Genomic DNA, 27,605 nt, shown 5'->3' on the forward strand with positions numbered 1-27,605 from the left:
TTTATCCTACAAACTTCGTAGTCCTACAGCGTTGCTTGAGAGATGTCATCCTCAAGCAACGGCGGTTGATCCTTGGCAAGGACTTCTTATGCCTCCATGGTGCTGTCATCAACCTAAAAACAAAGTCGATAACGTTATCCACAGAAGAAGCACTACCGCCGCGCACGCCGTCATGACACCATGCCTTGAATGTGCTGGAAGAACAAGTCACCATTCCGCCTCGCTCAAGCGTCATTATTTCAGTCGGCGCTCCTAAATCACCTGACTTGGAAGGTGTCGTTGAAGGCAGTCAGCATCTGTTGGTCACCTGAAATATTTGCGTCGCAAGAGGAATTGCAGAGCTGCGGGGAGGCAAAGCAACGGTTATGCTCACGAATTTCAGCAATGAGTACAAACATGTGAACAAAGGAACAACGGTCGCATACATAGAAGAAATTGTCGAAGCCACCAGTGATTTCGCCCTCGCCGATTCTGCGGAACCTTCTCAGAGGAACCAAGCCCCTCCCATAGCTTTCGACGTCAATCCCAGACTTCTAAACCATCAGCAAGAACAGCTCAAGGCCCTGCTCCTGCAATACGAAGATTGCTTTTCATCGTCATCGAAAATTCGGCAGACCCCAATCACGAAACATCGCATCATAACCGAAGAAAATGCCAGACCACTCCGTCAGAGTCCGTACAGGGTTTCGACGCGAGAACGTGAGGCCATGAAGAGACAAGTTGATGAAATGCTGCGGGATGACATTATCCAGCCGTCCAAGAGTCCATGGGCATCACCCGTGGGGTTAGTGAAGAAAAAGGATGGGACCCTACGTTTCTGCGTCGATTACCGCCGCCTGAACAAAATCACAAGAAAGGACGTGTATCCTCTCCCACGAATAGACGACGCACTTGATCGGCTCCATAATGCCAAGTACTTTTCGTCAATGGACCTTAAGACTGGCTATTGGCAAATCAAAGTCGATGAAAGAGACTGAGAGAAGACGGCGTTTATAACACCGGACGGCCTCTTAGAGTTTAAGGTGATGCTCTTCGGCCTTTGCTCAGCGCCTGCAACTTTTGAACGCGTTATGGGTACAGTACTGGCAGGATTGAAGTGGCAGACTTGCCTTGTGTACTTGGACGACGTCGTCGTGTTTTCCTCGAGTTTCGACGAGCATCTTCGGCGCCTTGAAGCTGTACTTCAAGCCATCAAGACTTCCGGACTCACACTGAAGCCAGAAAAGTGCAGATTTGCGTATGAGGAGCTCTTGTTTCTGGGGCACGTTATCAGCAAGTCTGGGGTTCGTCCCAATCCACGGAACACAGCCACCATCGCCGACTTCCCGCCGCCCACTGACAAGAAAGCCGTGCGCCGATTTCTGGGCCTGTGCGCCTATCATAGGCGGTTCGTGAAAAACTTCGCCCGCATCGCCGATCCTCTCACTAACCTTACCAAGGCCGACGTGGAGTTCAAGTGGGAAACGCCACAGGAACACGCTTTCCAGGAGCTTAAACATCGCCTCCAAACGCCTCCGTTACTTGCCAATTTCGACGAATCCGCCGAGACAGAAATACATACTGACGCAAGTAGCCTAGGTCTTGGCGCCGTTCTTGTGCAGAGGGCTGACGGACTTGAAAGGGTTATTAGTTACGCCAGCCGATCGCTATCCAAAGCAGAAGCAAATTATTCCACAACAGAAAAGGAGTGCCTCGCCATCATCTGGGCTACGTCGAAATTTCGCCCCTACCTCTAGGACAGGCCCTTCAAAGTTGTGAGCGACCACCACGCCTTGTGTTGGCTAGCCACTTTGAAGGACCCTTCAGGTCGCCTCGCACGATGGAGCCTGAGACTTCAAGAATATGACATTACTGTCATTTACAAGTCCGGCAAAAAACACTCCGACGCCGGCTGTCTCTCTCGTGCGCCTGTCGACCAACCGCTACCCGACGACCCGGATGACGTCTACTTCTTGGGAACGATAACTACCGACGACTTCGCTGAACGAAAGCGGGCCGACCCAGAACCTAAGGCCCTAATATAATACTTCGAAGGCAGGACCACTGAAGTCTCGAAGGTATTCAAGCGCGCACTTGCGTCGTTCTCTCTACGAAACGGTCTTCTACAAAAGAAAAACTTTTCACCGCTTCGAGCTAAGTACCTCCTTGTGGTGCCTTCAGCTCTGCGACCAGAACTCCTGCAGGCCCTGCACGACGATCCGACGGCAGGGCACCTCGGTGTTTCTCGCACGCTCGCCAGGATACGACAAAGGTACTACTGGCCACGTCTTACCACCAACGTCACACGTTATGTGAGGACATGCCGGGACTGTCAGCGACGCAAGGTACCGCCGACAAGGCCAGCGGGACTTCTGCAGCCAATTGATCCACCTTGCAGACCTTTCCAGCAGATTGGTATGGACCTACTGGGGCCGTTCCCGACGTCGGCTTTCGGAAACATGTGGATCGTGGTAGCTACCGACTACCTCACCCGCTACGCCGAGACAAAAGCCCTGCCAAAAGGCAGTGCATCCGAGGAAGCTAAGTTTTTCGTCGAAAATATCGTCCTACGTCACGGCGCCCCGGAGGTCCTTATCACCGACAGAGGAACGGCATTCACTGCCGACTTAACTCAAGTGATCTTGGCATACAGCCAAACAAACCACCACCGGACGACAGCGTACCACCCACAGACCAACGGCCTCACCGAGCGGCTTAACTAGACGATCGCCGACATGCTGTAAATGTACGTCGATGTCGAACACAAGACGTGGGATGCCATTCTTCCGTATGTGACCTTCGCATACAACACGGCGGTGCAGGAGACGACGCAGATTCGCCATACAAATTGGTCTAAGGAAGGAGCCTGGCAACGACGCTCGATGCCATGTTACCCAACGTCACCGACGAAGAACACCTCGATGTGAGCGAATACCTTCAACGCGCCGAGGAATCCCGACAACTTGCGCGTCTCCGTATCAAGAATCATCAGACGACCGACAGCCACCGTTACAACATTTGACGACGCTTCGTGGAATACCAGCCCGGTGAACGTGTTTGGATGTGGACGCCGATACGCCGACGTGGACTAAGTGAAAAGCTTCTGCGACGGTACTTCGGACCGTACTGGGTGGTTCGACGTCTCAGCCCACTTGATTAAGAGGTTGTCACCGACAGCATCACGAACTCTCAACGACGCCGATCGCGACCTGAAGTCGTCCATGTCGCGTGCCTCAAGCCGTTTCATGTGCGTTAACAAACTGAAACAGTGTTTTTTGTATTATATTTGTATCATAATTTATTCAGTGTAGTTTCTTGCACTATTATTGTACTTTCAACATTAGTTAAAGCATCGGGACGATGCCTTTTTTCGGAGGGGGGCAATGCCACGCTCCATTTCCCAAGTTTTTGTTATCGTCCCAAAACACCACACGATTCTCAGCGCAAACCACGCCTGCAGTTTTCGAGAAGCTTCCGGACTGTAGTAGATCATTTCGATAAGATCACGCCCACCGTGCGAACGGTACAGATTGTTCTGGAACCTACGCCACCGCCAGCGATAACGCTAGAACATTCGACGGCAAGAGTATAAATGCCGACACGCTTCGCCGCTTGTCAGTTGTTGATCGAAGGCCGACGCTCCGTTCGCCGCTATCAGTCCGAGACTGCTACCTGTGCGAGACTGCTGCTGTAATTGGACTTTCCTTTTACCAGGCACAGGTTTGCCAAATAAACAGTTAAATCCCAACACGAAGTCTCTTGTCTTCGGCCACGTCACGACTCCGTGACATCTGGTGGGGGTGCTGGGTAGAACAAGTTACCATTCCGCCTCGCTCAAGCGTCGGCCTTCGATCAACAACTGACAAGCGGCGAAGCGCGTCGGCATTTATAGTCTTGCCGTCGAATGTTCTAGCGTTATCGCTGGCGGTGGCGTAGGTTCCAGAACAATCTGTACCGTTCACACGGTGGGCGTGATCTTATCGAAATGATCTACTACAGTCCGGAACCTTCTCGAAAACTGCAGGCGCGGTTTGCGCTGAGAATCGTGTGGTGTTTGGGGACGATAACAAAAACTTGGGAAATGGAGCGTGGCAATATATATATATATATATATATATATATATATATATATATATATATATATATATATATATATATATATATATATATATATATATATTTATATATATATATATATATATATATATATATATATTGTTAGGGTATTTCTTAGCCGGCACCCAGTGAGCGTACACAATGGCGACAGTCACGGCCAAGCATGGACTCCCCGCCTAGCAGCGTCCTTTTTGTGTAGACCCACTAGAAAGCACTTGAGAGATCGACTCATTATTTCAGTGTTCCCAGGCTTCTTTACGATTCCCTGGGGTCGAAAAAGGAGCCGCCTGGCGACCTAACAGCTTGTCACTATGAGTGGGTAAGCCTTCAGGCGCTCCACGTTGACTATGCCACGCCCGCAACGGCGCATGTCCGAAGATTGTTCAATTGGTTCGATAAGATAGTTGACTGGAGATACGCGCTCATACGACACGGTAGGGGTCTTCGTATTTTGGGAGTAGTTTGGGAAAAAGGCCAGTTAAGAGGTCCAAATTGAGAACCATACAAGGGCACAAGGAAGGAAGTTGGGCTGAGAATTGGCAGAGCTATTATGAATACTCTTCTGCCGCTCTTGCTCATGCGTCGTAAAAGTTTTGGCAAGCTCGCGACAGTCTTCAGCAAGCCTGGCTGTCTCAGAAATAGGTGCACACTCAGATGGATCCGGCGAGTACGGGAGTATCGTTTCAATGGTGTATGACGGTGCCTTCCGTGCAGCAAGAAGAAAGGTGAAAGACCAGTCGTGTTCTGAGTGGTGGTGTTGTAGGTGTAGGTGACGAATGGCAGTATAATATCTCAATTCATGTGGTTGGCGGCGACGTACATCGAAAGCATGTCACCGAGGGTAAGGGTAAAGCGTTCAGTGAGACCATTCGTCTGCGGGTGGTAAGCAGTAGTTTTGCGGTAAACAGAATGGCACTCCGTGAGAATGGCTTCGACGACTTCTGACAAGAAGACATGGCCTCGATTGCTGAGAAGCTCCTGGCGTGGACATAGGACGAGCAAAGGTGATTCATACGTGCGCAGTATGAATCGATGCAGTAGCAAGGACGCAACATCACGCGCAGTAGCCAGAAGGAGAGTGGCGGCTTCGGCGTATCGCGTTAAATGACCTACGACAACAGAGGCCCAGCGGTTACCAGCTGACGTCAGAGGAAGTGGTCCATAAAAATCAATACTTACGCGCCCAAACAAATGGTCAGGGCTAGGTAACGGTAGCAGACTGGCTGGCGACATGTTGTGCTGACGATTTGCAGCATTGGCAAGCGAGGCAGGAGCGAACGAACTGCTGCACGTACTGGTACATCCCGAGCCAGAAGTAGCGTTGTCGAATGCGATGGTAGGTTTTATATACCCCAGAGTGCGCGCATTGCGGATCAGAATGGAAGGATTCTCATATCTCCGACCGCAAACTGCGGGGTATCACGAGTAACCACTGCCTGCCTTCGGCGTCATAATTGCGTCGGTGTAGGAAGCCGTCACAAATGGCGAAATGGTGAGCTGAACGACGCAAGGAACGCGTGGATGGTGTTGCAGACAGATCAGAGAGCAAGTAGATCAGCGGGGCTATGCAATTATCTTTTCGCTGTTCGGTTGCGATGATGTCAACATCGATGGCAAAAACAGCAATCGAGGGTACTGAGCAGGGCACGTCGTCTTCAGGCAGAGGAGAGCGCGAGAGGGCGTCGGCGTCAGCATGCTGGCGTCCGTTGCGTTACAGCACATGGATGTCGTAGTCTTGTAAGCGAGAAGCCCAACGGGCGAGATGGCCTGAGGGATTTTTCAATGATGACAGCAGCATAGTGCATGATGGTCGGTGACGACATCGAATGGGTGACCATACACATAAGGTCGAAACCTTGTAAGGACCCAGACGATCGCCAAGCACTCTTTTTCAGTGACGGTGTAGTTTGTCTCGGCTTTCGTGAGCGTACGGCTTGCATATGCCACGACATACTCAGGGAATCTGAATTTGCGCTGCACCAGGACTTTGCCGAGACCTACACCGCTGGCGTCCGTGTGTACCTCCGTTGGGGCCGTAGGGTCGTAGTGGCCTAAAATGGGATTAGACGTCAACAAATGGTGTAGCTTGGCGAGTGCATCGTCGCACTCAGACGACCACGAATTGAGGGGCCCGTTACTTCCAAGGAGCTTCATCAGCGGTGACATGATCATGGCAAAGTTTCGTATGAAGCGTCCGAAGTATGAGCACAGGCCCACAAAACTACGCAGTTCTTTGACCGACGCAGGTTTGGGGAATTCCGCCACCGCCTGAAGCTTGGCTGGGTCAGAAATAATGCCATCCTTGGACACGACGTACCCTAGAATGGTGAGTGTCCGTGCTGCAAAGCGGCACTTCTTCAGATTTAGTTGCAAGACCAGATTCCTCATACGTGCAAAAACTTTTTTCAGATGTTAGAGATGTGTGCAGAAATCTGGAGTGAAGACAACAACGTCATCGAGGTAACACAAGCACGTGTGCCATTTCGAGTTTCGCAAAACGGTGTCCATCATGCGCTCAAAGGACACAAGTGCATTACATAGACCAAACGGCATGACGTTGAATTTGTACAAGCCGTCAGGTGTGATGAAGGCAGTCTTCGGTCGAGCGACATCAGCCATGGGTACTTGCCAGTACCCCGAGCGCAGATCGGCAGAAGAAAAAAAATTCGGCTCCTTGAAGGCTGTCAATTGCGTCATCGATGCGCGGCAGAGGGTAAACATCCTTGCGAGGGGTCTTATTGAGCCGTCTGTAGTCCACACAGAGCCGCACAGAACCATCTTTCTTCGCAACAAGAACAACAGGAGGCGCCCACAGACTGTCCAAGGGCCGAATAACGTCGTGTTGGAGCATATCGTCAACCTGTTCGTTAATTTCTCCGACGTTCAGCAGGCGACACGCGGTATGGACGTTGCCGTAATGGTAGATGGGCACCACCATTACGGCAACATTACGGATGGGTGTCAATACGATGCGCAACAGTGAATGCGTGATCGAGAGAACTTCGCCTAACATCGAAAGAACGATATTCTTGCAACATTTCTAGAAGCAGGGAAGGCTGTACCGACGTAAACTTTTGAGCAATGTAGGGGCCAAATACATCAGGAGAGACGTATCAGAAGTGGAAACAGCAGTGATGGTACGGAAATTGGGACAACGCGAGTCATCCGGTACGCCCAGGACTTGTGCGTCGTCGACTGGTTCCACTCTGCTGAGACATTCCGCTCGAACCAAGGTAACAGTGTACGGGGATGGGTTGGTTACAAGAATAGCGGTGTTGCCTTGGGTGATTTTCATGGCCGCAAAAGGTACTAGCAGCCCTTTCCTTCTGCAAGCACGGTCGCATGGCGAAACGAGTGCAATTGTGTTGGAGAGACTGGCGCAGTAGACTGATACAACCGTCGTCGAGCTTGGAGGCACTACGGTATCGTCTTTCAAGAGAATCTTCCGCAGAGTCGAGGGGCTTTCTTCTGGTGTCAAATGCGAGAAGGGTGAGATTTGAATTTCGGTGGTGGCACAATGAATGACGGTGTTGTGGCGGGAGAGAAAATCCTTTCCCAGGATGTCATGAGAGCATGCAGGAATGGTGACGAAGTGGGTGACATACAGAACGTCCTGAATGACAACGCGAGCTATGCACCCTGCTATAGGATGAATATCATGCGAACTAGCAGTACGAAGGGGCAACCCAGAAATTGGCGTCGTCACTTTTCGAAGCAAGCGGCAAAGGTTTTTGTCCATAACTGATACGGCAGCTCCAGTGTCAATAAGAGCAGATGCATGAACACCGTCTACAAGCACGTCAATAACATTAGGGCTTTCACAATGCGATAGCGTCGCAGTCCCCGAGGCAGGGACTGCGACGTATGTGACGAGAGTGCTGCAATCCTCTTCGATGCCCTTGAAGCTACGATCACGTACCCCGCACCTCCACCGATTCGTTATGGCGTTTATTAGCCAGTACACAGCGAGCATACACAATGGGGACAGTCACGGCCAAGCACGGACTCCCCGCACAAGCGGCGTCCTTTTTGGGTAGACCCACTAAAAAACACTTGAGAGTTCGACCTATTGCAGTGTTCAGAGGTTTTTCTCCAATATAAATAAATAAATAAATAAATAAATAAATATATATATATATATATATATATATATATATATCATCAGCACCAGCCTGACTACGTCCACTGCAGGACAAAGGCCTCTCCCATGTTGCGTTGCGCCAGTTAACCCGGTCCTGTGCTTGCTGCTGCCAATTTATACACGCAAACTTCTTAATCTCATCTGCCCACCTAACCTTCTGTCTCCCCCTAACTCGCTTGCCTTCTCTGGAAATCCAGTTAGTTACCCTTAGTGACCAGTGGTTATCCTGTCTACGCGCTACATGCCTGGCCCATGTCCTTTTTTTCTTGATTTCAACTATCATATTCTTAACCCCCGTTTGTTCCCTAATCCACTCTGCTCTCTTATTGTCTTTTAAGGTTACACCTACCATTTTTCTTTCCGTTGCTCGCTGCGTCGTCCTCAATTTAAGCTGAACCCTCTTTGTAAGATTCCAGGTTTCTGCTCCGTAGCTAAGTACCGGCAAGATACAGCTGTTATATACCTTCCTCTTGAGGGATAATGGCAATCTACCTGTCATAATTTGAGAGTGTTTGCCAAATGTGCTCCACCCCATTCTCATTCTTCTAGTTACTTCAATCTCGTGGTTCTGCTCCGCGGTTATTACCTGCCTTTAGTAGACATAGTCTTTTACAACTTGAAGTGCACTATTACCTTACTCGAAGCGCTGCTCTTTTCCGAGGTTGTTGTACATTACTTTAGTTTTCTGCAGATTCATTTTAAGACCCACCTTTCTGCTCTCTTTGTCTAACTCTGTAATCATGAGTGTCAAATCGTTCCTGAGTTACTCAGCAATGCAATGTCATCGGCGAATCGTAGGTTCCTAAGGTACTCTCCATTAACTGTTATCCCTAACTGTTCCCATTTTGGGCTTCTGGAAATTTCCTGTAAGCACGCGGTAAATAGCATTGGGGAGATTGTGTCGCCCTGCCTTACACCCTTCTTGATTGGTATTCTGCTGCTTTCCTTACGAAGGAGTATAGTAGCAGTTGATCCCCTGTAGATTTCTTCGAGGATGTTTATATATACTTCATCGACGCCCTGATTCCGCAGTATCTGCATGACGGCTGATATTTCTACTGGATCAAACGCCTTCTCGTAATCTATGAAGGCTCTCTAAAGTGGTTGGTTATATTCTGAGAATTTCTCTATTACTTGACTGATAGTATGAATGTGGTCGATTGTTGAGTAGCCTGTTCGAACTCTTTCTTGTTCCTTTGGTTGATTGAATTCTAAAGTTTTCTTTACTCTGTTAGCAATTACCTTTGTAAATAGCTTGTATACTACAGAGAGCAAGCTAATCGGTTTGTAAATCTTCAGGTCCTTGTCATCTCCTTTCTTATGTATTAAGATGATGTTAGCGTTCTTCCAAGAGTCTGGTACTCTTCCCGTCAGGAGACGCCTCGTAAACAGGGTGGCTAGTTTTTCCAACACAATCTGTCCTCCATCTTTCAGCTGATCTGATGTTACCTGATCCTCACCAGCAGCTTTGCCTCCTTGCATGCTCTCCAAAGCTTTTCTAATATCATTACTGGTTGGGTGTCATCTGGGTTACTGATACTTTTTATAGTATTAATGTCGTGGTTGTCCCGGCTACTGTACAGATCTCTGTAAAACTCCTCCGCTATTTTAACCACCCCATCCATATTGGTAGTTATTTTGCCTTCTTTGTACTTTAGTGCATACATCCGATTTTTGCCTATCCCAAGTTTCCTCTTCACTGCTTTGACGCTTCCTGCGTTTTTCAGAGCGTGTTCAATTCTCTCCATGTTATACCTTCTTACATCGGACACCTTACGCCTATTATTCAACTTCGGAAGCACAGCTAGTTCTATTTTGTCTGTTGTACTTGAGAATTTCATGATTTGACGCTTTTTAATGAGATTCTTCGTTTCCTAGGAAAGCTTGCCAGTGTCCTGTTTAACTACCCTGCCTCCAACTTTCACTGCACACTCCGTAATGATACTCGTCAGATTATCATTCATTGTATGTATGCTAAGGTTGGTTTCCTCACTAAGAGCCGAGTACCTGTTCTGAAGCGAGACTCTGAATTCCTGTACTTCCCCTCTCAGTGCTAGCTCATTCATTGGCTTCTTGCGTATCAGTTTCTGTCGTTCCTTCCTCAAGTCTAGGCGAATTCCAGACCGTACCATTCTATGGTCACTACATCGTACCTTGCCAACCACTTCCACGTCTTACACGATGCCTGGGTGTGCACTCTTTATACAGTCTATTTCGTTCTTATTTTCGCCATTAGGGCTCCTCCATGCCCACTTGCGGTTTCCTCGTTTTCGGTAGAAGGTATTAAAAATCCGTAAATTATTGCGTTCTGCGAATTCTACTAGTAGCTCTCCTCTGGCGTTTCTAGTACCGATGCCATAATCTCCTACTGCCTGGTCTCCAGCCTGCTTCTTCCCTACCTTTGCATTAAAGTCTCCCATCAGTATAGTATACTGTGTTTTTACCTTACTCATTGCCGATTCCACGTCTTGGAACTGAAGCGTCATCACGGCTGGATGTAGGAGCATAAGCCTGTACCATTTTTATCTTGTATCTTTCATTAAGTTTAATTACGATACCTACCACGCTTTCATTAATGCTATAGTATTCCTCCATGTTGCCAGCTATGTTTCTGTGAATTAGGAACCCCACTCCCAGTTCTCGTTTGTTAGTCAAGCCCCGATAACAAAGGACGTGCCCATTCTGTAGCACGTCCTCATCTGTCCTCCTAACCTCACTGAGCCCTATTATAGCCCATTTAACACCCTCTAGCTCCTCGAATAGTACAGCTAGACTTCCCTCACTAGATAAGGTTCTAGCGTTAAACGTTGCCAAGTTCAGGTTAAAATGGCGGCCTGTCCGGATCCAGAGATTCTTAGCACCCTCTGCGGCGTTGCAGACCTGACCACCGCCGTGGTCAGTTGCTTCGCAGCTGCTGGGGACTGAGGGCCGTGAGTTGTTTGACGTATGCATGTGGGAGGTAGTGGCCACATACTGCACCGGGGTGGCCAATCCTTCTCTGGTGAGCTCTGGTGAGGAAGTGCGTTCCCGGTGGTGGTTACCGGTGAGGCCGCAGCCCAGGCCTCGTAATGCAGTTCCATCACCACGCGGATTTTTTTTATCTGGTTGCGAGCTGCGCGGCACCGGGATTTAAACCACGGGCCTTTTGCATGCGAGGCGGATGCTCGAACCCCTACGCCATCGCTTCCCGGGACAACCACGACCTTAATATAAGAACTAGCAGTAAGCCAGATGACACCCCAACACTACTGATAGAAGAAGTTATAAAAACCTTGGAGAGGAGAGCACGCAAAAAGGCAAAGCTGCTCGTTTGGATGAGGTAACATCAGATCTGATGAAAAATGGAGGACAGATTGTGTTAGAAAAACTAGCGACCCTGTTTACGAGGTGTCTCTTGACGGGAAGAGTACCAGAATCTTGGAACAATGCTAACATCATCCTAATACATAAGAAAGGAGATGACAAGGACCTGAAGAATTACAGGCCCATCAACTTGCTCTCTGTAGTATACAAGCTATTTACAAAGTAATTGCTAGGCCCATCAACTTGCTCTCTGTAATATACAAGCTATTTGCAAAGGTAATTGCTAACAGTATTAAGACAACAGAAATAAATCAACGAAAGGAACAAACACGACTTCGGACAGGCTATACTCAACAATTGACCACATTTATACTATCAATGAGGTAATAGAGAAATGGTCAGAATATAGCCAACCACTATACATGCCTTTCATAGATTACGAGAAGGCGTTTGATTAAGTAGAAATATCAGCAGTCCTGCAGACCCTGCGGAATCAGGGCGTCAACGAAGCATATATAAACATCCTAGAGGAAATCTTCAGGGGATTGACTCCCACTATAGTGCTTCCTAAAGAAAGTGACAAAATACCAATCAAGAAGGGTATGAGGCAAGGGGATACAATCTCCCCAATGCTATTTACCGCCTGCTTACAGGTGGTTTTCAGAGGCTTAGAATTGGAACAGTTAGGCATAGGATTTAATGAAGAGTACCTTAGTAACCTGCGCTTCGCCGATGACATTGCATTGCTGAGTAACTCAGGGGACGAATTGCAACTCATGATTACGGAGATAGACAAGAAAAGCAGAAAAGTAGGTCTTAAATTTAATCTGTAGAAACGAAAGTAATGTACAACAACCTCGGAAGAGAACAGCGCTTCGAGATAGGTAATAGTGCACTTGAAGTTGTAAAAGACCATGTCTACTTAGGACAGGATATAACTGGGGAGCCGAGTCACGAGATTGAAGTAACTAGTAGTATAAGAATGGGGTGAAGCACATTTGGCAAGCACTCTCAAATCATGACGGGTAGATTGCCACTACCCTCAAGTGTAAGGTGCATCTTGCTGGTATTTAGCTATGGAACAGAAACATGGAGACTTACAAAGAGGGTTCAGCTTAAATGGAGGACGACGCAGCGAGCAATGGAAAGGAAAATGACAAGTGTAACCGTAAGAGGCAAGAAGAGAGCAGAGTGGATCAGGGAGCAAACCGTGGTTAAGGATGCCATAGTTGAAATCAAGAAAAGTAGATGGACATGGGCCAGAAATGAAGCGCGTTGGCAGGATAACCGCTGCTCAATAAAAGAAACTCACTGAATTCCCAGAGAAGGCAAGCGGGTAAGGAGGAGACAGAAAGTTTGGTGGGAAGATGAGATCATGAAGTCTGCCGGTATAAAGTGGCAGCAGGAAGCACAGGACTGAAGTGACTAGTGGAACCTAGGAGAGGCCTTTGTCCTGCAGTGGACATAGTCAGGCTAATGATGATGATGATGAACATGCGAAAACCATGATATGACTGCGAGAGGTGCCATAGTGGGGTTTCCAGAAATTTGACCACTTTGATTTTTTAAGATGCACCTAAATCAAAGCGCATGGGCCTCAAGCATTTTCACCTACATTAAAAATACGACAGGGATTAGATCCTGCTACCTGCGGGTCAGCAATAGAGCATTATAGCCACTGGACGACCCTGGCAGGTAGTAAAAAAGACGATTTTGGTAAAGTCAGCATGCGCTACTTTTCGTCCAGCTGCAAGGAAGCAACTTCAACTATATAAGTCATATTGCTGAAAATCTGACAGCATGGTAGAGTGATTCCGTTTTCTCACTTTGCCTACTCCTTGCTTATATATATATATATATATATATATATATATATATATATATATATATATATATATATATATATATATATATATATATATATATATATATTATATATATATATATACGTTGTGACGGGGCGAGGTTTAGGTTTACAGGATAGCGTCCACCGAGAATCGGCAGCCGAACAAGATGTCCGAGTTGCCTCTCGCGCAAGCGCCTAACGCACAGGCATCTTCTTCATCTTCGCCAAGTGGCACGCTTGCTCCTGTCGATGATGCACCGTAACATCACTCCCCTGCGGCGGAGGCGCCGTCACGGCGCTTAGTACGGCGGCGACGAACGAGGAGGGTGATACGGCTTGAGTCTGGAAACGTGTAAAACGTATGCCTGGAGTGGGGTGGTCGAAGAGGCACTGTTTAGGGGTGCGATCTCGTAGCTCACGTCACTAAGTTATCGTAACACTTTGTAGGGGCCATTGTAGTGTGATAGTAGCTTCTCTGATAAGCCGACTTGGCGGTTTGGTGTTCAGAGAAGTACCAGAGACCCCGGCGAGAAGTGATGCGCCGTGATGAAGAATGACTTCATACAAGAGAAAGTCAGTGACGTCAGTGGAACAGCTTGTCGGCAGTTCTTTAGTGATGGCAAAGCGTGTGGCGTAGTCTGTGGCAACTGCAACCCATTTATTTCCGGAGGTGGACGTAAGAAACGGGCCCAACAGGTCAAGGCCAACACGGAAGAATGGTTCCGTCGGTATGTCAATGGGCTGTAGGAGGCCAGACGGTAGCACAGAGGGACGCTTGCGGCGTTGGCAGCGGTCGCAAGCAGTGACGTAGCGAACCACAGAATGATACAGTCCGGGCCAGAGAAAGCGACGTCGCACACAATCATAGGTACGAAAGACGCCTAGGTGACCGGCTGTAGGTACGTCATGTAGTTGTTCGAGAACGCTGGTACGCAGGTGATGGGGAAGCACGAGTAGTAACTCCGGGCCATCAGCATTGAAGCAGCGATGGTACAGAATGTTGTCGTGCAGTTCGAACAGGCGAACGGAAGGGTCTGTTGGAGCAGAGGTCAGACGCTCAATGATGGAGAGTAACGATGGGTCACGTCGTTGTTCGGTGGAGATATTACCCAAAGCGTGGATGAAGAGAACGCAGGGGTCTGAATCAAGGTCTGTCAAGTCGGGCGTTTCAACCGGATAACGTGACAAACAGTCTGCGTCTGTGTGCAGGCGTCCCGACTTGTAGTGGGCCACGAATGAGTATTCTTGCAGACGGAGCGCCCAGCGACCAAGACGTCCAGATGGGTCCTTTAGCGATGACAGCCAGCAAAGAGCGTGATGGTCCGTAACTACGGAAAACGTTCGGCCATACAGGTAAGGCCTGAATTTCGCCATGGCCCACACTAAAGCTAGGCATTCACGATCAGTGATGGAGAACTTCCGTTCGGCAGGTGAAAGAAGACGACTGGCGTAAGCAATCACGCGGTCCTTCCCGTGCTGTCGTTGGCCAAGGACCGCTCCAATTCCATGGCCACTGGCATCGGTCAGAAGCTCTGTAGGTGATGCAGGGTCGAAATGGGCCAGTATTGGTGGCGTAGTCAGCAGATGGATAAGAGAAAAGGCGTCCGCTTGCTCTATGCCCCATGCGCAGGAAACGTCCTTCTTTAAGAGATCAGTAAGCGGTCGAGCGATGTCGGCGAAGTTGCGGACAAATCGACAAATATAGGAACATAGCCCTACAAAACTTCGGACGTCCTTGGTTGAGCGTGGTTCAGTAAATTGTTGTACTGCTCGCACCTTTTCGGGATCTGGTTGAACACCATCGGCACTGACAAGGTGGCCGAGTATGGTGATTCGGCGACGTCCGAAATGGCATTTTGCAGAATTGAGCTGGAGAGCAGCTCTTCGAAAAACATCCATAATGGCTGACAGACGTGTTATATGGCTGTCAAAAGTAGGCGAAAAGACGATGACATCGTCCAAGTAACATAAGAAGATGGACCGCTTATATCCTCGGAGAAGGGAGTTTATCATGCGCTCGAAAGTTGCCGGCGCATTACACAGTCGAAACGGCATGACTTTGAACTGGCAGAGGCCGTTGGGCGTAACGAAAGCGGTTTTTTCACGATCCATTGAGTCGACGGAAATTTGCTAATAGCCGGACCGAAGGTTGATAGACGAAAAGTATTGGGCACCATGGAGGCAATCGAGGGCGTCATCAATCCGAGGCAAAGGGTAGACATCTTTGTGGGTCACTTTGTTTAAATGGCGATAGTCCACGCAAAAGCGCCGACTGCCATCCTTCTTCTCAACGAGCCCGACTGGGGAGGCCCAGGGGCTGGATGAGGGTTCTATTACGTCTTTAGTAATCATTTTGTCCACTTTATTCTGAATTACTTGGCGTTTCTTGTGAGATACGCGATATGGACGCCGCCGTATAGGACTGGCATCACCAGTGTTGATCCGGTGAGTCACTGCAGTTGTTTGGCTGAGAGGGCGGTGGTCAAAGTCGAAAACGTCTGTATATGATGTTAGCAGACTACGGAGGCTGGCAGCTTGCACTGCAGTGAGGTCGGGAGCAATCATCTTGTTAATGTCATCTGCAGGCAGAGTGTAATTGCGGCCAATACAGGGGGGTGTAGTATCGGTGTCCAAACCAGTAACGTTGCAGCTGTTGAGTGGAGATAGGGTGGCTAAATACATGTCTTGCGAAATAACTTGAGTCAAAAGACTCACGTTGAGTAGTAGTATAACCACTGTATTTATAGCGACGGCGACAACAGTGTGAGCAAAGACAACGTCTCGGGCCATCAGTACGTCGACTATAGGAGTGACGAGGTAGTCACCATCGGGCACATGACGTGAGCACGACAAAGTGACATATGTAGCAGCTTGCCGAGGCAAGCGAACGTGGCGACGAGAGTATAATCGGGGAGAATAGTCAGCTGGAAAATCGGCAAACTGCGGCAGTTCAAGCTGAAGAGCACCAGTGGCACAATCGATGAGCACAGAATGACGTGACAGGAAGCCCAAACCAAGTATTGGGTCATGAGGACACATTTCAATGATGGCAAACTGAACTAATGTAGGATGACCGGCAATGAACACACGGGCCATGCACATCCCTTGAACGTCAGGGGTCCTCCCATCAGCGACACGAAGTTTGTGGGAAGCGGCAGGCGTGAGCACTTTATGTAGGCGTCGGCGAAGGTTCGTGCTCATTACAGAAATGTGCGCTCCACTATCTATAAGGGTAGAAATAGCCACACCGTCAACGTCAACGTCTAACAAATTTTGTCTTTTCGGAAGCGTCAAGAGAGGATTTGTGGAGGGAGTCGAAAATGCAGTGACACCTCCGGGCGCGGCATCGTTTAGTTTTCCGTGTAAGCAGGAGCCGGGTTGAATGGGGACGACGGCCTTTGAGTCTGCGGTGAGCGAGACGACTCGCGACGTCCTGGAGGCGAACGCGACTGACGATCATGCGGTGACGGAGATCGGCTATGAACGTTCTGTAATTGTTTGGCGGAGAAGGCTGCGCGGCAGACGCGAAGCGGGTGCTGTCCTGTCGGTAGTGAGGTTGAGATGAAGTCCAAGGTGGCGAGGACCAGCGGTAATTGCAGTAACGGACAACATGACCGATACGGTGGCAATGAAAACAAATTGGTCGATTGTCGACGGTTCTCCACGCAGCAGGGTCGCGAGATCGGGCCGTAAACTGCTGCTCGTGATAGGACGAGGGTGGACGTCATGAAACTCGCTGCGGGCTGGGCAAAGCGCACACCGAGGGAATACCTATGCTGGCGAGTTCTTGGCGGAAGATGGCTTGAACCATGTTAGCATTGAGTGGGGTGGTGTCACTTGCACCGGTGTGAGCCGGAGCAGAGGCAATGGCTTCAAGTTCGCGCCGTACAATTCGGGTCACCTGATCCGATGAATCTAGAGGTGGTGGCTGTCTCCTTGCACGGTCTTCGCAAGATGATGTTGCAGCCGTATTCGTAAGGCGGGTAAACACGCTGTTAATTCGCCGGCTCTCCACTTGCTCAAAGCGCCGACATTCTTTTATAATGGCGTCCACCCAAGAAAAATTTTTGCAGATGAGGAGGTTGAATGCGTCATCCGCAATCCCCTTAAGAATATGTCCGACCTTTTCAGCCTCCGGCATCTCGGCATTGGCTTTGCGACCCAACGATAACACATCTTCTATATATGAGACGTAAGACTCGGTCGAGGTCTGCGCCCGAGACGCGAGCATTTCGTTCATGGCCATTTTTCTTCCAATCGGCTTTCCGAAGAGGTCCAACATTTTCCGAAGAGGTCCAACATATAATTACATGCCCATGGATCCAGTAATTATTGAGGTACCTGGAATATTGAAACTAATAGATAAGTTACCGTTCCACTCCGCTCCTGGCTATGATGGCATTAATAGCAAATTTCTTAAAAGCACTAACGTAGCTAGTTCAATGATACTAAGTCAAATATTTCAACAATCATTGAGTACTTGTCAACTTCCAAAGGAATGGAAAATAGGGAAGGTGGTTCCAATCTATAAATCTGGCCCCAGAAACTCGCCTCTTAATTACCGACCCATATCACTAACAAGTAATTGCTGCAAATTATTAGAAAATGTAATCTTCTGGAACCTTGCTAACTTTCTAGAGTCTAACTCATACTTTGCTAAAGCGCAACATGGTTTTAGAAAACAGTATTCCTGCGAGACACAGCTTGCTTCGTTTACTCATAATCTGCATCAAATTCTGGATCGATCATCTTGCGCTGACAGTATTTTTTTGGATTTTAGCAAAGCATTTGACAAGGTTTGCCATAAATTACTGCTCTTAAAACTAAGCTTGCTAAATATTGACACTAACCTTCTTAAATGGATAGAACATTTTCTCTCTAATCGTTTCCATTTCGTAACTGCTAACGACCATCATTCACCGCTCACTGAAGTACAATCCGGTATGCCTCAAGGTTCAGTGTTGGGACCTTTATTATCTCTTGTATATATTAATGATCTAACTTCTTAAATAACTTCTAACATACATCTGTTCGCAGATGACTGTGTTATTTACCGCGAAATCAGCAATGTTGATGATACTAAAACACTTCAAACTGACCTAAATAATATAGCTAATTGGTGTAATATCTGGTTAATGGAACTTAATATTAAGAAATGTAAGATAATGCACGTATCAAGAACTAACTCGAATCATAACACCTACCACCTAAACAACGTTCCTTTAGATTCCGTCCTGTCTTATAAATATCTTGGCGTGCACATCACAAATAACTTAAGTTGGACAACTCATGTAGAGTACGTGATTAACAATGCTAATCGCATGCTCGGCTACTTACGACGTAACTTCTCCAAAGCACCCTTTTCCTTGAAACTAGTACTCTATAAGTCTCTCATACGCCCCAAACTCGAATATGCACCCGCCATATGGGATCCCAGTCATGCTAATCTCATCACATCTCTTGAACTAGTACAAAATAACTCTGCTAGGTTCATCCTCTCTAACTACAACCGCACTGCAAGTATGACTTTAATGAAAAATAATTTATCACTTATTCCATTGGCTCACCGACGAAAAATTGCCCGTCTTTCACTGTTTCATAAAATTTTCTATCACCCTACACTTCATAATGACCTGATACTCCAGCTTCTGTACATCTCAAACCGTGTTGATCATCGCAATAAGGTAGGAATCGCATCATGTCACACTAGGTCTTTCTTTCAGTCATTTATTCCCCGCACATCTCATGATTGGAACCGCCTTCCCCCGAATGTCGCAACCATTACTGACTTCAAACTTTTCCACGAAACATTAGCTAACATTGTATAACCAAGAAAATCTGTTACCTATGCTTATTGCTTCTGTTTTTGTATATTTAGTAATAACTATTTTTTATACACTCTGCAGAAATGTTAATAATATCTGTCTTTTATTGTATTGTTTTATTTGTAATTATTGTATAGTTTTTTTGTATTTATTGCACTGTTTTATTTGTATTTTTTATGCATTTACCCACTCCCCTCTTAAATGCCTTCTTGGCCCTGAGGGTATTATAAATAAATAAATAAATAAATAAATAAATAAATAAAATAAAACATTTTCTCCCTGCACACTGCCACACTCTCAAGTTTTGTTTCATGGTTCTCATACCACGATTTGGCGGTTCCCCTAAGATAGAATAACAGGTTTGCCAGCATAAGACTCGGGCCCCATCGGTTTCGAGTACTCACACGTTCGTACTCTGCCAGCCAATCTTCAACGTCAACTTCATCTGGATCGCCAGAACCGCTGAACGTGCCAGGATCCCGCGGGGGCTCGAGCACGAAGGTTGTGGTCGCAGAAGGAGATGTAGTTACCGCATCATCTCCGGCCGCAGGAACACCAGGAGCAGATGCAGACGCTGTACTCTCCGTCATCGTTGTGGAATGACCCTTCAAACGTCGGCCGCTGCGAAGTTTCGTTGCGAGGCGGTTGCCCAGCACTTCCACCAAATGTGACGGGGCGAGGTCTTGGCTTACAGGACAGCGTCCACCGAGAATCGGCAGCCGAACAAGATGTCTGAGTTGCCTCTCGCGCAAACGCCTAACGCACAGGCGTCTTCTTCATCTTCGCTAAGTGCCACGCTTGCTCTTGTCGATGATGCACCGTAACAATATATATATTTACATATATATATATATATATATATATATATATATATATATATATATATATATATATATATATATATATATATATATATATATATATATATATATATATATATATATATATTTATTTATTTATTTATTTATTTATTTATTTATTTATATATTATGCTTTGCTGATGTTGCCCAGGTTTTGTTGATTTGGCCCCTCGTGCCTTTTTCTCCTCCCTCCTCGCCCTTCTTTACTTTTTATTGTTTTTTGTATATATTGCCTAGGTCTTGAAACAAAGCTTCAGTTGATAGTCTGGGCCTGTCTGTCCTTTTTCTCTTCTTTGTCTTTCCGTGTTTTCTTTTTTTGCCCTGTACACTTATTTATTTATTTTATACAATACTGCAGACCAATTTAATGGTCCAAGCAGGACGGGCAGAAAAAAGAATGTTCACGCACATACAATGCAATGCAATGTAACAAAAACAATGAAGCAACAAAACGCAGAATTCACTTGGAACTACAAAATAAACACGCCACGGTGAAACCAACTTTTCGCACAAACATGGCAGGGTTTCCAATAATAATAATAATAATAATGGTTTTTATTTCCACCAATACACAGTTGATGGAGGGGGTGAGAATAAAAGCGATTATCCGCTTGACTAAGTTCTCACCCCCCAATGTACATAAGGCAGTGGCGGTGGCGGCAACAGAACACCACAGCTGACAAGAATACACAACATTAACAAAATTAGAATTGATAAAGCCTTCAAACTAAAAAAGAAGAAAAAAAAAAAAACCCACACAGACACAGTGCAATAAACATATATAGTAATATAAATCAAAAGTCGCAATATGTAAAGCACGAATACATTAAACATATTATTTACATGCAGCGGTGACTGCATTTTCATCCTTTGTGTTTTTGTTTATTGTTTTCCCTAATTGTTATCTACGAACTTTGAAGATAAGGTCTTAATTGTCAGGAGTGTTAATAAGATATTGGCGAAGTTGAGAAAGGGTGATATCTGCTATGTTAACACCTGATGAATATAACCTGTTTAATTGTAACGGTAGCTGATAAGTAATTTTTTGTTGTCCATAGTTAGTTCTTATGCGAGGAAGCATCCAAGGTGGTTGATGACGGTGAGGGTACTTTGATTGATAACGTATCATGGAAGCGATATCTGTAATAGTAAATGAACGTTTTTTTTGTTCGATCTTATAGCGGCGTAAAAGCCTGTAAATGTATAGGTGGTAAACATTGATGATTTCATGTTCACTAAACAAGTGATCTGTTGTATGTCTGTGAGGAAGGTTGTAAATTAGACGGAGGATTTTATTATGGAGTGATGAAATTTTTCTTAAATTAGTTTTAGTCGTTGTCGCCCACACTAACGTGCAGTAGTTCAAGTGTGAAAGGAATAAAGCGTGGTATATAGCAAGCTTTGCCTTTAAAGGTAAAACAGATTTATGTCGCCAAAGTATACCAACCGCTCTCGATGCTTTTAATAAAATGTTGTGGACATGATCATTCCATTGCAAATGTAGTGTGAAATAAACTCCTAGTGATTTTATTGACCTGACAATTTCAACTGGCTGGGATTTATACAGCAAATGTACTAAAGTATCAGATTTTTTATTAATAGAATTAAAAATTATAGCTTTAGTTTTATTTACATTAACTGACAGTGCATTTTCCTTTGTCCAAACTTCTAGCTTACCTAATACATTGTTACCACGGGAAGATAGCTCATTGTGTGTATCAGCTGACAAAAGGATTGTAGTGTCATCCGCATAAATAATAAACCTGGATTGATCATCAATGTTCGCAATATCATTAATATAAATGTTAAAGAGAAGAGGCCCAAGTATACTGCCCTGTGGCACACCGGCTGTAATATCACGCGTTTTGGACTGAAAATTGCTGATTTGAACGTACTGCTTCCGATGAGATAAATAAGATTTTATTAAATCTAAAGCGTGCCCTCTAATACCACATAAATCCAATTTTCTAAATAAGATACTGTGTACTATGCAGTCAAATGCTTTGGTAAAATCTACAAAAATGCCTAACACGAACTTATTTTTTTCTAATTTATCAAGAATATATTCTTTTTGATGAATCAAAGCAATTTCCGTAGAACGGTTTTTTCTAAATCCATACTGAGAATCATTGATAATATTGTTAGATTGTAAAAACTTGTCCATGCGTTTCAGTATGATTTTTTCCAGACATTTAGAAAAAACAGGAAGGATACTAATTGGCCTATAATTGCTAAAGTCATTTTTGTCTCCCTTTTTGTAAAGCACAATTACTTTTGCTATTTGCATAGCCGAAGGAAATGTAGCGGTTTGCAGGCACAAATTAAAGATATGTGTAAGCGGCACACAGATTAATTCAATGACATATTTTACTGGACGAATTTGTATGTTGTTTAAATCACATGACGTACTGTTTGAAAGCTCAAGAAACGTTTGCGTTACTTCACTCTCACCTACTGGTTCAAGAAAAAGAGTAGATGAACATCTGGCAGTAGGGGTGTCTTGTGAGTTATGTGGTGTAGAATGATCCCTTGCGAAGTACAAACTAAATGCCTCAGCTAATTTTTCCCCTGTGTAATCTTCTCCTTTATGAGTGATCTTGTCGAAATGCGTATCCTCAATGAAATTAGCGTCCAGAGAACGGATTTGTTTCCATAGTTTATCAGGATGCCGAAATGAATTTTCGAATTGTTTTTCATAATATCGCTTTTTGGCATTTCGGATGTCACTGGTCAACTTGTTTCTGTAGCTTTTAAACTCTTGAAACAGCTGTGTGCTTTTGGAGGCAATGTATGTGTTATAGAGTTTATTCTTCTGTTTAATGCGTGTATGAAGTTCATTACATATCCAAGGTTTTCTTATCTTTTTCATAGTACGTTTCTTTTTTAGCGGAAAGTGCCTATTATAAACACCGCAGAATTTACTAAGAAACTTTTCATAAGCTGCCTCTGCATTAGTTTCATTGAACACATCACTCCATGACATAAGTGACATTTCACTGTGAAAATTTTCAAGAGCATTAGGTGTGACGTACTGAACCATTGGGGTACATGTGTGTTTAGATCTAGGCTGCTTTTTCTGAAAAAACAAATAAATGCCCATGTGGTCACTTAAATCGCAACAGATTACCCCTGAATGTATAACAGAATTGTTAATATTAGTAATAAACAGGTCAATCAGTGTTTCTGAGTTAGTAGTTATACGAGTAGGAAGCTTAGTAACAATACTGAAGCCAAAACTTCTTAACAGCACATCAAAATCAATTGCATGGGCAGAATTAGACATCATGTCTATATTAAAATCACCGCCCATAATGACATCATAGTGATGCGCAGAAGTAAAAAAATATATGATTCAATGTACTCAAAAAATACGTCAACATCTCCACTGGGTGGTCGGTAGAACACTGAATAAACGGTATTATTTGCCAATACAGAAACAACCTCAACAGCAGATGACATGCAACAAAGTTCCGGGATCAATTCACATTCGATTTTCTTATTAACGAAAATGCAAACACCTCCACCACGACCCACATTACGATTGACGGCAAATGTGGAAAATGATGGCAAACAAAAGCTACTGCTCAGCCATGACTCAGATACCATGACGAAATCAAAAGACAGGTTAAAACTGTCTAACAAAATTTGCAGTTCATCAGCCTTATTGTTCAGTGATCGTACATTCAAATGAAAACATTTCACTGATGAGCCCAACCAATCGGTAGGCATGACGCTGCGAATGTTGCAAGGCAACACGAATCTATTGTTAGCCATTTTGACGTGATGTTCACATATTATGTGCTGACGTGCCTAACCACAGTAAAATTAGCCAGCTGACTCGCGTCCCTGACAACATGGGACGGTTCGCCATCTTTCCTGCGGATGAAGATTTTCCCGTTTGCATACCACACGTAACGGAAGCCATTATCGCGAGCCCATTGCTTCACAGTCCACAATAGTGTTCTTGCCCTGCGCGTTAGGTTTTCCGAAAAGTATATGTTTGCATCCTTTTCCTTTAGTAATCGCCTTTTCTGCAGCCACATATCCCTCAGCTTTTGGCTTTGAAAACGTATGATAATGGCGGGGGTCTTATTTGCCTTCGCCGGAAGGCGATGATAAGCTTCAAGGTCGTGATCGCTGACCTCAGGAACTTGGATCATCCTGGCTATCTCGTTTATCTTTTGAAGTAGATTCTCGTGCTCGTTGAAAAGTTTCCCATGAATTTCCAAGTTTCGGCTCCTGCTACGCATTTCCAGGTCATTCAAGTCAGAGTTTATCTGGTGTAGTTCCTCGTCAGGCCTTGCTCGTTCCAACTGTTCAGTTCTCTTACGGAGCTGCTCAATTTGTTTATCTTGGCTGTCCAATCGCTTCAGAATGGTATCGAAATGATCAGACATTGTTTGCACTGCCTGTTCAATGCTGTTCATCTTTTCATTTAGTGGCATTAGAAAATCAAGTTTTTGACTTAACTCCGCAAAAGCAACAGCAAAGTTAAAATCCTGACGAGCCGCAGCAGCGGCACCTGCACCGACGCATGGCGCACCAGTTTTACACGTGGAACACACATAGTTTTTGCGAGAATTGGTGCCACTTCTCGTCTTATCAAGCGGCTCAGTCAGTCCAGAGCACTGTTCGATGTGATAAGAATTACCACACTTTTTGCATTTCACTTTAGCATCAGTAGTTTCTAGGGTAAGCATGCAAGCAAGGCATATGTCCTCCCCAGAAACACTCATCTCTCATACACCTCGAAAAGCATGACTACGACGACAAGTTTGGCAGCAGCAGCAACCAGCAGAAAAATAGGAAAAGGAAAACACTGTGTGAATGTGTGAAGACAAACCTGTGAAAAATGCAGATGAACACGTCAGAACGGGCGTCTATCGCCGGTCACCGCTACTGCCAAACTGCCGATAACAGGTGGGGCAGGGGCGTCTCAGATCATGACGCAATCCCAATGTTTGCGATGCCAGATTCCGTCGGCCGCCGAGTCCTGGACATCCAAAAGAAGAATAATGTAGCAGTTGCCGGCGTTGCAAGGTACCACGCTCGTCAGTGCGGCAGAACCAGCTATCCAGAGAATAGGACCACCGGTATCAGCGGCAGGACAGGGACGAACCTGTGAAAAATGCAGATGAACACGTCAGAACGGGCGTCTATCGCCGGTCAGCGCTACTGCCAAACTGCCGATAACAGGTGGGGCAGGGGCGTCTCAGATCATGACGCAATCCCAATGTTTGCGATGCCAGATTCCGTCGGCCGCCGAGTCCTGTGAAAAATGCAGATGAACACGTCAGAACGGGCGTCTATCGCCGGTCACCGCTACTCCAATTGGATTGGACCAATTAAATTGGTCCAATCCAAATAAAACTAGAAAATCACGCACAACTTCAAGAAACATTGCTAAAAACCCGAACGTCAGTAATTAAAAGTTTCTAAAATGATCGTGTAGGGCTGTTATAAAATTTCCACTAAAAATTCTTTCTGGCAATTTATTCCAGTCATCTACCTTGCGTGGAAAATATGAAAACTTAAAGGTATTTGTTCGGGCAAAGAATGGGGATAAACTGTGGCTATGTGTGTGTCGTGTTTTCCTCGTGGTGTACGGACTAATGAATGGAGTGGGTGATAATCCAGTCTTACACTTAATTAGAGATTCCATAAAAGCTAAGCGGGCAATTTGGCGTCTAATGTGTAGTGGTTGGATTTTATTGAGTGCCATGATACCTGACGGAGAATCACTTCTTTTATATTTATTATAAATAAAACGAACAGCCCTCCTCTGAACCTTCTCCAATTCGTTAATGTTTTTGTTCGTGTGCGGGTCCCAAACAACCACTGCATACTCCAGTTTAGGCCTAATTATGAAATTATACGCTAAAAGCTTAACGTTACTAGGTGTACCTCGAAGTTTATGCCGTAAAAGACCAAGTTTTTTTAGCGCTGAAGAAGTTACCTGCTGAACGTGGTCGTTCCAATCTAATCTGGAGTTCAATACGATACCTAGGTATTTACCTAGGTTACCTACAGTAATTTACCTAGTATACCTATAGTACTTATGGATCAGTACCACTTGCCCAAGTAGCCATTCTTCTGAAGTTCATTTCTTGTACATCGGGCTCTTTCCCTTGTGTTAATTTTACTATTAATGATCTGGTCGTCCTGACTTCGCTCATCGCTGTCGGTGTTGTGAAGGCTCGCATGGCTTCTTGACACATCAGGCATGACACATGCCCTACCGAGCTACAAGCCTTGTGTGGGTGGATGCAGCCGTCTCCTGGCCACTCGAGGTGGTTATGCCGCATCTTCAGAATCAGAATCATTTTATTTTTCCCGGTAAACAAGGGAGAGCATACATGATTAGTATATACAGAAAGCGGTCCAATAGTAAGAACTAAATTGGGACCCCTCGGAGTGGTGGCGTCTGGTCCAGTACTATAAGAATTGCCTGAGTGTATGGTGTAGTGTGAGGAGTGGTACACCGACCCACTAGTTCCACAGGAATCGACTCCACAGACATTGACGTGCTACGGCTGACCTATTTACCGAGGTGCTCTGGAATATTGTCCGCTCGACATTGCTTACACATGAAAGGGCTTCTGCTTCAAACGGACATGTTGTCACGTTGGGGAATGTGCTTCTTGCGGACAATCACAGGCAGGTTTTTGAGCTAGGACCCAAGTTTTCTTTTGAGCCTCGTCTGTTCAATGAAGAAAAGGCCAGTCTTTTGCGTGATATTTCTCACCATGTACCACCACTGAGCTATCACTGCGGCCTTTGATAGCTCAATGGCTAGAGCATCGAACGCGTTATTCGAAGGTCGTAGGTTCGATTCCTGCTCATGGCTGGTTATTTTTTCAGCCACTTTTCTTTCTTCTTATAGACATTCTATTTGTTCTAATAACTTCCCCTATACATTCCTTGGCATTACTTTCTATTAGCTCCCATTCATATTGTGTCAAAACACGAAAAAAACGAGCCCTTAGGTGTACACTTCTTTCCCTTATATATATATATATATATATATATATATATATATATATATATATATATATATATATATATATATATATATATATATATATATTTAGGAATGAAGGAGCACACTTACGAAAATTTGATAATTGTTTACTCTACGTTTCGGCCGTGGCACGGCCTTCGTCAGGATTGACGAGCGCGTATCCTGACGAAGGCTGTGCCACGGCCGAAACGTAGAGTAAACAATTATCAAATTTTCGTAAGTGTGTTCCTTTATTCCTAAGTAGATTTGCTCCGGACCCACAGAATTTCTTTTTTGAATCATATATATATATATATATATATATATATATATATATATTGTAGGGAAGCTGCCGAACACTGAAATGAACTCTCAAGTGCTTTCTAGTGGGCCTACCCAAAAAGGACCCCACTCGCGCTGAGGGTTCGTGCTTAGCTGTTACTGTCGCCATTGTCTATGCTCGCTGTGTGCCAGCTAATAAACGCCCTAACAAACTGGTGGAGAGTGCTACGAATCCTTTCCATGCCATCGGAAC

At 45.5% G+C, this 27,605-nt stretch overlaps 1 protein-coding gene across 2 annotated transcripts in view; it reads right to left on the bottom strand.

Moving 5' to 3' along the window:
• The window catches only part of LOC142783842 (uncharacterized), a 36,170-nt gene extending 10,724 nt beyond the window's left edge, over positions 1 to 25,446 (bottom strand). The window contains exons 1-3 of one of the 2 annotated variants that reach the window (XM_075882521.1): positions 25,190 to 25,407; positions 24,914 to 25,063; positions 19,615 to 19,831 (exon numbers count right to left, since the gene is read on the bottom strand). In XM_075882521.1, coding sequence (XP_075738636.1) covers positions 19,615 to 19,800 — 186 coding nt within the window. In that variant the 5' untranslated portion in view covers positions 19,801 to 19,831; positions 24,914 to 25,063; positions 25,190 to 25,407. Of the gene's footprint in view, positions 1 to 19,614; positions 19,832 to 24,913 lie in introns of both variants that reach the window. The other variant, XR_012888513.1, reaches the window with a different exon arrangement.
• Positions 25,447 to 27,605: the final 2,159 nt, after the last annotated feature.

Source organism: Rhipicephalus microplus, unplaced genomic scaffold (assembly GCF_043290135.1).
Source record: "Rhipicephalus microplus isolate Deutch F79 unplaced genomic scaffold, USDA_Rmic scaffold_12, whole genome shotgun sequence".
In the NCBI taxonomy this organism is placed as follows: Eukaryota; Metazoa; Arthropoda; class Arachnida; order Ixodida; family Ixodidae; genus Rhipicephalus; species Rhipicephalus microplus.